The sequence below is a fragment of the Branchiostoma floridae genome, chromosome 1, assembly GCF_000003815.2.
Source record: "Branchiostoma floridae strain S238N-H82 chromosome 1, Bfl_VNyyK, whole genome shotgun sequence".
NCBI lineage: Eukaryota > Metazoa > Chordata > Leptocardii > Amphioxiformes > Branchiostomatidae > Branchiostoma > Branchiostoma floridae.
In genome coordinates, this window is record NC_049979.1 from 12,562,709 (window position 1) to 12,576,116 (window position 13,408).

A 13,408-nucleotide genomic window follows, 5' to 3' on the forward strand; every position below is an offset into this window, starting at 1 on the left:
GATCATACTTATGAAAATGTATGGTACTTCATGCAATAGGATGGCAAAATACAGTTAACCTAATTCATGACTTTTGATGCTTCTTCACTGAATCTGCAACAAAATTTTCGCACTGTTTTGTGCACATCTCTTGTCCTGAGAAATACTGGAAGTTGGTGTTGAACTTCCATAAATGACCGATATACTGATTGAAGTCACCAGTGTCAATAGAGCATACCTAAAAATATATAATATAAGCCTACAACCACTGAATAGATGTATCTGTCCTGATACCCTGTAGATTAGAAATAAATAGCACAATCCCCTATCCTCACGGCCATGTAAGGATACCATTGACAGGTCACAAAAGACCTGCTGTTGGCCACGACATCAATTACCACCATATCTCAAGTGGATGGAAGGATGCCTGCTACTACGTATATCTGTTATGTACACTACTAATATACAATATCGCTCCAATAAGACTAGGAATATCGACTTACCTCTGTTGGCGACCATGACCTTCTTTATGGGTTGGTCAGTTTGTGTGGCCGTCTCAGGCTGTGAGGAGTATGTCCTGCACGCGGCTCCCCCCACGGCCCGGGCATGGCTGGTCACGCGGAGCTGGGCCTGAGCCACCCGCTGTACACACGCCACGGGGGACTGCAGACGGAACATGGCTGGTGTGCAGGCTGACTAGGCCTGGAGCAGAAAAAATGAAACAAGGCAATCCAGAGATTTCCATCTTGCTGTGCTGTGAAATAAGGAGGGGTAGACCAAAGCATACCTGACGTAGGATCTTTATACAGAACCTGAAAAGAGCGGCAAACCCCGGAAAGAAGCTGTCAGGGAGCCACAGCCGACAGAACCAGATGGAAATTTGCTGCAAATTAGCCTGTAGGCACCTAAGGACCTAAGGTTTAGGGAAAAATGAATTCACAGTAGTCCTGTTAAAGAAGCCACCATACTTGTTTAATAGCTTTTGCATTTCAATTTCGCAGCCTAGCGAAGATTATGCTACACAGAAACACTGTGGGCACCCAAAACCACTGAGCTGTGTGCCTGGCTGCCTGGCTTATGTCAGTGGCACTCTTGATAAATTAAGAAATGAATTATGGCAAAGTCATCTGTAGCTCCACAACAACGTGGATAACCAGCATGAAGATTGAGCCAGCAGTTACTACAAAAGATTGTGCTCAGGCTATGTTGATCCCAGTTCCCAACTGAATGTTACAAAGAACTAAGCCCGTACCAGGGTTCTCCCCAGAGAGTGGAATAAGGGAGGCCCTCCACTATACTCTCAGCCAGCTCCACTATACTATTTTCAAATTTAGTGTGTTTCTTCCCTATTTTCTTTGTTAGTTTTGCTAGAATTAATGACAATTCACAGATTTTTGTGCCAAGTGGCATCACTTTTCCAGTCAGCATTGTCTGCAAAAACTTGCAAGAATGAGCAATGATCAAAACAATAGTCGTTTTGCCACTTCACAACAAAGGAATCACAACAGTACATTATACTTGTAGTATTTGACACCCTCTGTCATTGCAAAATGAACCCATTTTCATGAAAGCGCAGCGCATTGGTGTGGGTTATTTTTGCCAGCCCCTCCACTATACTAAAAAATTCTGGGGAGAACCCTGCGTACAAATGGTTGTATCTATTCCTGGTACTATTATGTAAAGATATATGCACAGGTCATCATTGAGGCAGGTAAATTGCACACTAGGGATGATGTTTTTCTCACAGTCACATGAAGCATGATAAAAAATCATCAATCAGGGACAATGACACCCCAAATTTATCACTGTCTTGACAGTACATAACAACATTACAGCACTATAGTCAAAGGTATCCATCTCTTTTGTGGCTCCAAGGTTTCTTGTTGTCCCTTGTGTGAAGAAACAACAATCCTGACAGCTATGATACAGATGGAATTACACAATATCATTGTAATACACAACTAGGAATGTAAGATATTGGAATTTTCTTAATTGTCCACAACCAATTTTGTTTTGCTTCAAGTACCTATCTTTGTAAAGGTGTTACAATGAATATGGCAAAGGTTTTGTAAAACAAAAATTTTAAAGCTAGTCTGCTATACTAAAGAATTAAATATCTCTATAGATGTTGTAGAGTATGCAGTAACCACATCAGTCGATGTCAGACGTATGTCACACAGATTCTCTATGGCCCTCCTACCTGTAATGTGGGAATAATAGACGTTGATGCCTGCAGTATGGGGGTGCGCTTGTCTATAACGTCATTATAAATGACCTCTGCACTCACAGCAGGGGGACCTTATCACTTACCTCTAATCTAGTCTTATTGACTTCTGAGTAGTAGGCAAATTATGTCACAGATTTTCCTGTTGTCCAAGAGAGGAGTGAGTGATGACTGGATGTATTGCAGGAAAGAATTTTCAATGAGGGACATCATGAATATAATATGGGGAGGTGTGGCCACATTATTATATGGGAGTTGGGGTAGGAAATTCTCTTTTCTTTCACTAACAAGAGAAAAATTTTAAAAAGACAAAATGAAAAATTAAAGATAAAATCATCAGGATGATGGAGCACATTGTTATGTCTAACATTCTGTCTAGCGGGGCCATTTGTATGTGTCCTTCAAACATCCTTGAACCAGTCACATGACAAGATGACAAGAGTAATACAAAAATGCCTTTTTCAATAAATATCATATTTCCTAAAAGGATTACCCTTTAATCAGAACACAATATGCTCTACGTGTATATTATGCTAGAACTATAAGAACCAAATTCATCTTTGAAAGCATTTGGATAGGTCAGGGTCAAGTAAGGTCATTGGTAGTGGTACCAAAGGCTGGTGGGATTTTGTATGAACATAAATCAGCTGATAGCATCTGTTTGGTGCCATATTGATTGTATCATAGGGAAGCCATATGAACAGGATTAGGGGTGTACCTCAAGGGAAATAAATAATGGTGTTGATGGGCTTTATTACAAACAGCATTTGATGTAAATCATAATCCTACACAGTACCCACACATCATTACAAAAACATGCCCTGTAGTAAAGATACCTGTTCTTGGAGATTATGAATAAATTGTACTAGACTAATTGAGCAAACATATGGTGACTAAATCGTGTAAATGGTCAGCAGAAAGGGCCTATGGTAAGGGTAATATTGAAACTAACTGTGAGGGAAAATGAAACTGTAATATTACAGTGGCCAAACTCCCCTGACAAATTTGACTGTTTTTAAGCCATGGTCGTTAGTCAGGTGGAAACTAGGGCTTGCTCGCATTGCCTGATTTTTACCTGGTGATGGATTGATCTAGACTGTGTATCAATAACAACCGTTATAGCATGACTGTCGTGGTAACTGTGTTGGCGTAACTATGACATTACCCACTACTGACTGAACTTGTGTGCTGTAAATGCCACCACGGTTTTGTTCTAGTAAACTGATTTATTCTTTGAGCAAATATATATGCTGCCCAGGCGGCCTAGAAGACATTTGAACTACAATTTTATAGGCCTACAGTACTGTACAGTGCTTGACTTGGCAGGGCTTAAAAAAAGACTGCTATTAGTAAATGTACTACCAGCATAAAATGATAACTGTTACATGATGCTGAAAAAACTTGTATGAAACATTTCCATGTGACAGTAATGTGATGTACTGTAATTGTTTCATACTTTGGAAAATTAGAGATTTACTTTGAAATTCATGTATTTGCCATGCTAAACTGTTTATTAAAGTTTAACTACTTGGCTGATTTATTTGTGCATTCAAAAGAATGAAAAGCTGCCCACCATAAAAATCCTGTTGGGCAGGGCACAAGGACATTGGGTGAAACCTTGACATGTACATATAGTTTATGGTCATACACCACAACACAGGTCATTGACCTGGCGGCCATTGCTTGCCAGTCTTGTGCTTATTTTCGTGAAAGTGCAATTTGATAAACACTGCAAGTACGCAAGAATGTAAACAAAGAAAGTGCTGAGTGGACAGAGTACAAAGAACAACAATAACAAGGCGTAGCTGTTACGTCACTGGGATAATACATCTGCCTGGCGCTGTGCCAGGATTTTATATGTGAGCCCTGCCTGCCATTATGATAACCACGGACTGCACGTGGCCTACGTGCTATACGACATGTGAAATATAAATGAACATGTTTTAACCATACTGATAACGATTGACACCAAAACGCGCCTTTTCTTGCTCCCCCTTTTCAGTTAATTAGAATAAGCTGTTGATAATGAGGTGTCCTTCCGTGATCCCGGGGGAGAGGCACAGAAATTGTGAGCTGATGCAATGGTTTACCGGCAACATAATGTTTTGATATGCAAATTTTTTGATGGTATTAAATTCAAATGACTATTAACGTTGAATATGTCTGTATATAATGATGGTGGATGAGAAGGCGAAGGAAAACGGTGACTTACCGGGAAATTGACTCCACAAGACTCAACAAATTATTTTACGGCAAGTCTTGCTGCAGCAGCAAATTCGCGACGTGGACAGACCGTCTGCCCTGCTTGACCAACGGACGCGGACGTCCTTGCAACAACTGTTCCTCGGCTTGCTTACCTACCTAACACAACGTCATGTTGGCTGCCATATCTACATGGAATGACTACGTAAACGATTGGAAAATCCGGACCTAGCCTATCGCGTGCGGGCCGAACTGGTTAGGTCACAAATCAAGTCGATGTCTCGCTTTCTTATCGATTACAGGGGCACTGCAGGACGATGACCTTTGACATACGAAGTGGACTACTCCGATTCAATGCTTCAAATCTTTAACATTGTCGCAATTGAATCTACAACAAAAGTTTCTTTCGCTACTTCGGAGGAACAATCATCAAAATTGATGAGATTACAAATGATGTTCTCTATTTTCAAGTACCTTTTGTGGAGAATTCGCAAAGTTACTCTACTCCAGATCTCCCTGTCCACAAGTGGTTTAATCTGCACAAAATGGCGGAATAAATTTTGACTTACAGGATTCTCCGTGTTTTGTTGGAAATTTAAATCTAAAACGATGCAAAACATGAACGATTCCCACGCTCCGCCACCGTCCCAACAGTCGGCAGACGCCACTTCAGCAGCAGGAACCTCTGCAGCGGCTTCAGGGGAAAGGAAATTCGCCCAGATCCCGAAAGAGTCGGTGAGGGCCCATGCGGAATCCATCGGCATATCAGAAGTGCCGGACGATGTTGCCGCGATGGTGGCCGAAGACGCCTGCTACAGGCTACGTGAAGTCATGCAGGTACAGTACTTTAATATCGTCTCTCACGTATTGACATGTGGGACGTCATCATAAACTATAGCTGATAAACATAAGAGTAGCACCATCGGGAGACTCCTGGAAATCACTGAAAATAAAATCACTGCAAATATGATAAATTATGATAAATCATTATTACTATTATAGTAATAATGATGATAATATCGGGTGTATTTGCAGCCAGTAGATACCTACTGGCTGAAAATACATGCAATATTATTATCATTATTACTATTATCATCATCATATTATATGATGATGATAATAGTAATAATAATAAATTTAAATGAGGCATCCTCCTACGCAGGGACATCCAACGGCCAAACAGCCAGATTTACATGGTCGAGGCGCCTGCTCAAGCAGGGACCCCCCGTTTAACGTCCCTTCTGAAATACAATTTCGTGGAACTTTTGGTACGGCTATAGCATCTGGTCATCCTTGGGTGGTCTCCCATCCAAGAACTGTCTGAACTGCACGTTGCTTAACTTCCGAGATCGAGGGATCGTGTGTGTCCCACGTGCCACGGGGCCATACTATTTAGGTTTATAGTAAGTCGAATGTTTAACAGATCGAATGTTGAAAAATTAATTTACTAAAATAATTCAATGTTTCTTGTTCTTGTAGGCAAGCTGCCAGTTTATGAGACATGCGAAGAGAAAGCGTCTGACAGCTGAGGACTTCAACAGGGCTCTGCGGTGGAGCAACGTGGAGGTAAACTCATCTTCAAGCAGATGTTGGGAGGCTTAATCATGTTTTCCTAGCTGACAGTTTCAAGAACAGTTTGTAACAAATGGTTAAGTAGTAAAATATAACATTTTTGCCTCCCAACATCTGCTTGGGAGTAAATATGATCTACACACAAAGTCACAGTTATATCTAGATACTACAAGTAAATGTTGTAGAGGCGACAGTGGGGAATGCTAGTTGTTATGTATGAAATGCAAAGCTATCAAGTGTGATATCAAAAACTTCAGGAAAATTATATGACTACTGAGCTCAGTCATTACTTCCTAATCCTAGAGTAAAATTATGATGTTTGCCTTTCACTAAAATCATCTAATAAGAAAAAAAAATCCATGGATGTACCGGGATATTGTGCAAATCCATACCTATGTTTGTATTTAAAAAAAAGCCAGATATAAAATTAGGCCATTTACATTGTGTTGAAGTGTACACTTCCTTGTAAGTAGCCTATAAGGGGTCAGGAAGGAGAGATTCATCAATCACATCTGAGACAACTGAAGTCAGCTAGAGACTTGAGACTTGAGAATGGACTTAACACAATATACAATCATTGGAAACACAGATACCATATATGATTATAATGTGTGTTATTTTCAGCCAATGTATGGTCACAACTCTCCCGACCCCATGGTGTTCCGACCGACCAAAGACGCAGAGCTGTACTTTTACGAGGACAGGGAGATCAACCTTACCGAGTTCGCCATGGAAACCATCCTGCCCAGAAATCCTGGGGAAACAACTGTCAAAGGTAAAGGATTTCACTTTAAAGAGCTACTCAGCTAGTTCACAGTTTGAACTGAAATTGAAGTATGCATGTGCATTCCTATGCTTTGTGGCACTTGGTATTAGCTGACAGCCCATTCTTAATGTATTGTTATGTTAGGGGCTTTTAACATGTGCACCTCAGATTGTCAGCTAGCTTATTTTCCTAGTGCCTGCTTTGGAATTCAGTTTGTAAATATCTTGGAGGCAACTAACTTATCACCAGAATAGCTCATGGAGAGTGCCATAAACATTGCGATCTTTGATATTCTGCTTTGCCTTACTGTTATTTTGCTGTTATAGATGATGTGCATTTGTCTTGAGATTGGTGACATGTTTTTGATGAAATTAAAGCTTAAATTTACCATTTCCACAGCTCAGTGGTTGGTGGTTGAAGGCCGGGACAAAGGAGCAGGTAGGAAGTCATTCCAGTACATGTAACTTGACTAATCTTTTAGCAGATATTGGGCACTATAAGACTGTAACATTTTCTGACCAGCCTGTTTTTTTAGCATCCTTTGCAATCGTCATGGCTGCCTGTGATACCTGGAAATTTTCCAGGATAGTGCTGCTTTAACAATGTCTACATTAAATAGACTTGTTTGTTATCTTTATACATGTCTATGCCCTGTGTCCATATAGATGGCGTTGAAGTCTAAGCCGAGCAAGTTAGATACATTGTACTGTTGTAAAAGCCAGCAAACTTCAGCATTTACTGCAAGACTGATTAAATTCTCAATCAGGGCTCTCCAGTACTAGGGATGGGAACTTGCTTGTTGGAATGGACAAAAAATTTCCCTATCCGTTTCCAAAATCTGAGCTTTAGTACATGAAATGGATGAAAGCATGTTTTCATATACTTAAAATGACAGATTTAACTACAAAAATGATCAACATGGGCTCCCAAACAATGAGTGGGACAGAAAGAATCTAAAGCTGGAAACAGCTCTGTTCTCAATAAACCAACTAACTTACCAATCAATCAATGAAACCGCATATTTTCTGTTTTTTCTTGTTCTCTATGTTCTAACAACGGATTATCAAACATTGGTTCCACGTTGCAGGAAGCTCCCCAGCCCTGTCAGAAGAACTGGTGCAGTACTATGACCAGGTCACACGAGCCATTCTGGGGGGAAACGAACAGCTCATCAAGGTCAGTCATTGCTCGGGTTGCGCAAGGAAGATTTGAATAAGAATGTGGCACTTGCATACTTCTGGCCAGACAATGCAGTACTTTTTTCTGCTGATTTGAAGAAAAATAATGAAAGATGTCAGGGTACAGATATTTAAAGGTATTACTGTAATATAATATTGTATATCGATCTTGAGATGTTTGATGTGGTTTAATTTTTCATGGTTAGCATGGACCCCACAAATTTGTTTCCATTCAAGGATTATTTCCCTAAGTTGCACTATAGAATTGTAGAATATAATAGAATACTAAAAAACTCCATTCCTTCCTACTCCGAATTTTTTTGAAAATAAGTGAATTTACTAAAATGGTGAATATTCAAATATTTCATTTTATATTTGCACTCAGTACTGAGGTGGTTGTGGTATCATTTCCATGCAGAGAGTACTGGTGCAAAGATCTTTATTTCTTGGCTCAGAAGTTGTAGATTCCTGTACAAGAGACACTTATGTTGACTTGCTGTGTTTATTAGTCCTCTCTTTTCCAGACGGCTCTTGCTGACTTAAGGACCAACTCCCGCATCTCAGCCCTGCTGCCATACTTTGTCTACTTGGTGGGAGAAGTGAGTTCCTTAACATTGCTTATATTTCAACGTCTTCATTGTGAGATGCAAGTTTGTTGAACTTAAATTATCTGTAAAGCCCTGTCACATTTTGGGACTTTCATATGGTTTTGCTCCCCGACCACTCGCCAACAAAGGTCAGTGCTTTTTTGGTAGTTTGGAATCCATTCTAGTATGAAAGTTGATCTATGTTGGTAAATGACTCTGTCAGCAAAAGTTGGGGAACTCCCAATTCTTCTTCTCACAGTGACTGGTCAGTGGTCGTAGGTCCTAGTACAGTTGTTCTTTTGTAAGTTTTTTTGTTCCCTCCCCTCCCAGGTGAAGTCCATCAGCCATGACCTGGAGGCACTGACTCGTCTGCTGCAGACTGCCCAGGCCCTCATCCAGAACCCACACCTGTACCTGGGACCTTATGTTAGTACCTGCAGTTTTGCAGCTTAAAAATGCATTTTACAGCAATGAAAAAAAACCCCAGAAAATCAAGAAGGGTGGAGAAACAGGTTGCCAAATTTTCTGTGGTGCCCCAACGGTCAAATAGTTAGTCGAATGATCAAATAGTTAGACCAAGGGATTGATGAAGTGATTGAGACACCAATGATACTTAACTACAAGTTAATTATCACATTCAACCATAATACATATTATTCAATGACCAAAGATGTTTGTACAAAATATACATACTTACAAACGCTTACAAACCTTAAAGGACAGCATCAGAAAATTTTCAATTCTTTATTTTCCAGTAGTTTACTCATTAAAAAGTTGATGTACGTCAATTTTTACATTGATCCGCCTAATATGACCCTGTAGACACGTTTGAACTTCGCGCTCTCCTCCTCTCCCCGCCGCGCTGGCCGATGACGTAATGGCCTCGTTCTGATCGTCTGAGATTGTATGACGTCACGGATCCAAAACTTCTAGCCAGCCATTTTGCTCGGTGAACCTCGGTCCTCTCATCGATAAATTATCACCCCGCCATTCTGGAGTTCAGTTTGTTGTTGTTGAAAATTACTTCCGTGGACCTGAAAGTCGCATTGTGAGCTGTCTACGAAGCCATAGTCCCCGGGAGACTGAACATGAATGAGCTTGCCTGCGAGTAAACCGCGCGGCGACGGAACGAAATCAAAACAATGGTGGTGGGGGAGATTCACGCATCGTGCCGTTCTGGACTATTACAAGAGCGAGTTCTGGTCAGTTCTTAGCTTCTCCTTTCCGGACAGCACAGCGATAATTACACGTAAACTTCCACGAATTTTTGTTGAGTTCACAATTGTTCAACTGGCAGGGACATTTAAAAAATAATCGTTTTGCTTCAGACAACATAGCCTTGGTGGGTTACCTATGGAACGATCCCTTTTTCGCTCGTATACAGTATAGCACCGCAACTTGTACAGATCATGCGAGTTACGCCTCGCCTCTCATTTTATTTTCTGTTTTTCCGGGAAATTATCTGGACTGGTCGGTTTTTCAATCATGTAGCTTTGGCGGAGATTGCTGGGGGTTCATTCAAAACAAATCACGGACTCTGAAACGAAGCCGACATTTCGCGCTATTCACAATGCCGGCCTGTGTTGTATGTAAAAACAACAATGCTGTATGTATAGGAAGGGGGATCGTTCGATATGTAGCGATCGAGGGTATGTTGTCAGAGGAAAAATGTTTTTTTTAATGTCCCTGCCAGTTGAACAATTGTGAATTCAACCAAAATTCGTGGAAGCTTACGTGTAAATATCGCTGTGCTGTCCGGAAAGGAGAAGGTAAGAACTGACCCGAACTCGCTCTTGTAAAAGTCCAGAACGGCACGATGCGTGAACCTCCCCCACCACCATTGTTTTGATTTCGTTCCGTCGCCGCGCGGTTTACTCGCAGGCAAGCTTATTCATGTTCAGTCTCCCGGGGACTATGGCATCGTAGACAGCTCACAACGCGACTTACAGGTCCACGAAAGTAATTTTCAACAACAACAAACTGAACTCCAGAATGGCGGGGTGATTATTTACCGCTGAGAGGACCGAGGTTCACCGAGCAAAATGGCTGGCTAGAAGTTTTGGATCCGTGACGTCATACAATCTCAGACGATCAGAACGAGGCCATTACGTCATCGGCCAGCGCGGCGGGGAGAGGAGGAGAGCGCGAAGTTCAAACGTGTCTACAGGGTCATATTAGGCGGATCAATGTAAAAATTGACGTACATCAACTTTTTAATGAGTAAACTACTGGAAAATAAACAATTGAAAATTTTCTGATGCTGTCCTTTAAACCATGCTTCCTGTTCTTCTGTATCTGTATCTGTATCTATATAGCCGGTATAACCGCCCTTCGGCATAACACACCAGCTTGATTCCTAACGCCATGTAATCAAATTAGATTCTATCGATGACATCATAGTGAACATGCCAGCCACTTTGTAGAACCTGGCTGCTCAGTTCAGTAGAATTGACTACCAGTTGACTTAAAGGATTACCCAGTAGCCCACTCCATACATCTACTTTTATAGCATTAATGCTAAATGCCCAGAGATTGCATATATTGAGTGATAGATTACACTTATTATGTGAGAAATGCAATAATGTATTGTTGTGCCCTGTCCAGTTGAAACAGCTGGTGGCCAGTGTGATGTACTGTATCCTGGAGCCGCTGGCTGCCTCCATCAACCCTCTCAACGACCACTGGGCACTGCGGGACTACGCTGCTAGGCTGCTGGCTCAGATATGCAGGTACAAAGGAAAGGAAACTCTCTTAATTTTCCGGTGGTCGTGACAGAAAAGACATAACTCACTTTCTACAGTATTCACACGTTCATTTTATATTACATGGCGAATTCCCCTTGCTATTTTCGACAAGCTCAAAGAAGACTACCACTTAAACGTCCTGTCCTTAGGACTTCAATCATTTCCTGTAGCGTGCATGTTGGGAGAGCAGCAACCGCTGGGATTCAAACTTTCAAATTCTAACCACTGGACAATGCATACTACTAATGCAGACTGAATTATCCAAACTATAAAAGTTAGGAGCTGGCAGGTGGTAACAAAGTGAATGAGACAGATTGTGTCACATCTAATTGGTTTTTTTTCATAGTCATAGGTAAAAGAGTTATAGAACTGAGCACACTCAGAATTTCTGTCTATACATGTATCTATAGTAAATCTCATGTTAACACCATTTTATTCACATGCACAGGGCCTAGGGAATGGCTTGCACCTCCCTTAATTATGCAAAGTTTGTTTTAATAACAGACAATTGTTTTTGATCAAAAAAATATCTGAGATAGTCAAGCTGAATCTGTCCTTCCTAAATATCCGTAGTTTGATATTCTTAGTTTTTGATGTCATAACTGTCTAATGTTGACCTCTTCCTCTCCCTAGGTCCGGCTGCATGAGTGTGGAGGGTCTACAGAAGCAGCTGCTGCTGGCCCTACAGAAGGTGTTGGTGGACCCAGCCAGGCCTCTGTGCTCTCACTATGGAGCTGTGGTGGGACTAACAGCACTGGGGAGCAAGGTCAAGTATCCAGTCACTTGTAAAGTTACATCTGTTGTGTACTTGCCTTAATGGTCTTTATTTCTTGTAACATTATCTTTTGTTTTATTTGATGTTGATATATTGTCTGGGGTTCCGACATGGGGTTCTCCCCTGGTTAAATGAAAAAGACAAATGTTAAAGTTGCATACTACTGTAAATCTTGAAACTTTTGCTGTGGTTTTATATAAGTGGTGCCTGTTTTTGTGAATATATGTTACTATACTAGGTACTATACGACATAATTGTTTCAACCACAAATATAAAACATAAAAAAACTCCCTTTCCTTCCAACTGCAAACTTAAGCCACTGGCATTTTAAAATCCTGTCTTCATATAAAGTCTGTAAGTTTGACAATAGAACTTTGTAGAAATGACTCTAAATTCTACTCTACTTTGTTATTGTTATTTTCTTGAACCAGTAAGAGCCAAAACATATGTAAACCCCAACCGATATTACCGGTGTCTGATCATTTTCCTTTGTAGAAAATTGGACCATCATTTTGAGCATCGCCCATTTACAAGTTTTCATAAACAGTTGGACCTGTACCCGATCCTTTGTACCTGAACGGTACCAGTACCTGAATTTTCTGTACTGGTATTCACCCCTAGTAAATGTGTGTTGTATCTCCAGGCCGTAGAGGATGTGCTGTACCCCCAGCTGGGTACCTACTGGCCGTTCCTACAGAGCTGGATGGAGGACAGGACCATCTCTAATGCACAGGCCAAGGCTGATGCACACAGAGTGCAGGGGGCCCTTCTGGTAGGAACCAATGATGCTTTTACATACATGTCCTTTTTGCTACTCTCCAAGCAGAGATGAGGAAATCATGACCTTCTTCAGTCAGCTGTCAGAAAATATGGGCAAGTTAGAAGAAGGTTATATTTTCCCATTGAGTCTGTGCTTGGAGAGTACCTTTTTTGCAAATTGTTACAATTATATGGAAATGTATAGATACACATTGATGCTGCTGTACAAAAAACATGAGTATACAAATACATTTTCCATATAGATGTGTCAAACTTAAGTGCCTTGACATAATCAGTTGCAGCTCTACCTGGCAATGCTACTTTTGCATGACCCATAAATATTTGGCCAGGTGCAGTTGTACTTAATACATGCCTAGTACAATCATTATTTTCTAATAGTAGGGTGATTAAGAAAATATTCTTATGTTTCATCCATGTATTATTTTCCTGTCCACCCCAGTCTGCAGCAGAATTGTTGTTGAAGACGTACCAGCAGAACGGGTCCGAACCCCACGCTGAGTCCAGCCACGAGAGCTCCCCCAACCAGAGCCCCCAGCAACCCGAAGCCAGCGAATTCACCATCGGGACTTTTGGCCAACTGCTGGAGTCCGGCGGTACTGCA

The 13,408-nt window shown here is 41.1% G+C and overlaps 2 protein-coding genes across 5 annotated transcripts in view; one reads left to right on the forward strand and one right to left on the reverse strand.

The window, feature by feature from the left end:
- The window catches only part of LOC118426447 (pyruvate carboxylase, mitochondrial-like), a 25,507-nt gene extending 20,830 nt beyond the window's left edge, over positions 1-4,677 (reverse strand). For 2 of the 4 annotated variants that reach the window (XM_035835879.1, XM_035835852.1), the window contains exons 1-2: positions 4,416-4,674; positions 483-681 (exon numbers count right to left, since the gene is read on the reverse strand). In XM_035835879.1, coding sequence (XP_035691772.1) covers positions 483-657 — 175 coding nt within the window. In that variant the 5' untranslated portion in view covers positions 658-681; positions 4,416-4,674. Of the gene's footprint in view, positions 1-482; positions 682-2,179; positions 2,203-4,415 lie in introns of those variants that run through there. The other 2 variants (XM_035835860.1, XM_035835869.1) reach the window with 2 other exon arrangements.
- Positions 4,678-4,830: 153 nt separating this feature from the next.
- LOC118426471 (TAF6-like RNA polymerase II p300/CBP-associated factor-associated factor 65 kDa subunit 6L) overlaps positions 4,831-13,408 on the forward strand; it is a gene marked incomplete in the record, with an annotated part of 9,440 nt that continues 862 nt past the window's right edge. Inside the window, 11 exon segments of the mRNA XM_035835905.1 lie at positions 4,831-5,242; positions 5,885-5,971; positions 6,602-6,752; positions 7,143-7,181; positions 7,831-7,919; positions 8,446-8,520; positions 8,839-8,934; positions 11,113-11,237; positions 11,886-12,018; positions 12,671-12,799; positions 13,247-13,408. Of these exon segments, the coding sequence (XP_035691798.1) occupies positions 5,015-5,242; positions 5,885-5,971; positions 6,602-6,752; positions 7,143-7,181; positions 7,831-7,919; positions 8,446-8,520; positions 8,839-8,934; positions 11,113-11,237; positions 11,886-12,018; positions 12,671-12,799; positions 13,247-13,408 (1,314 nt within the window).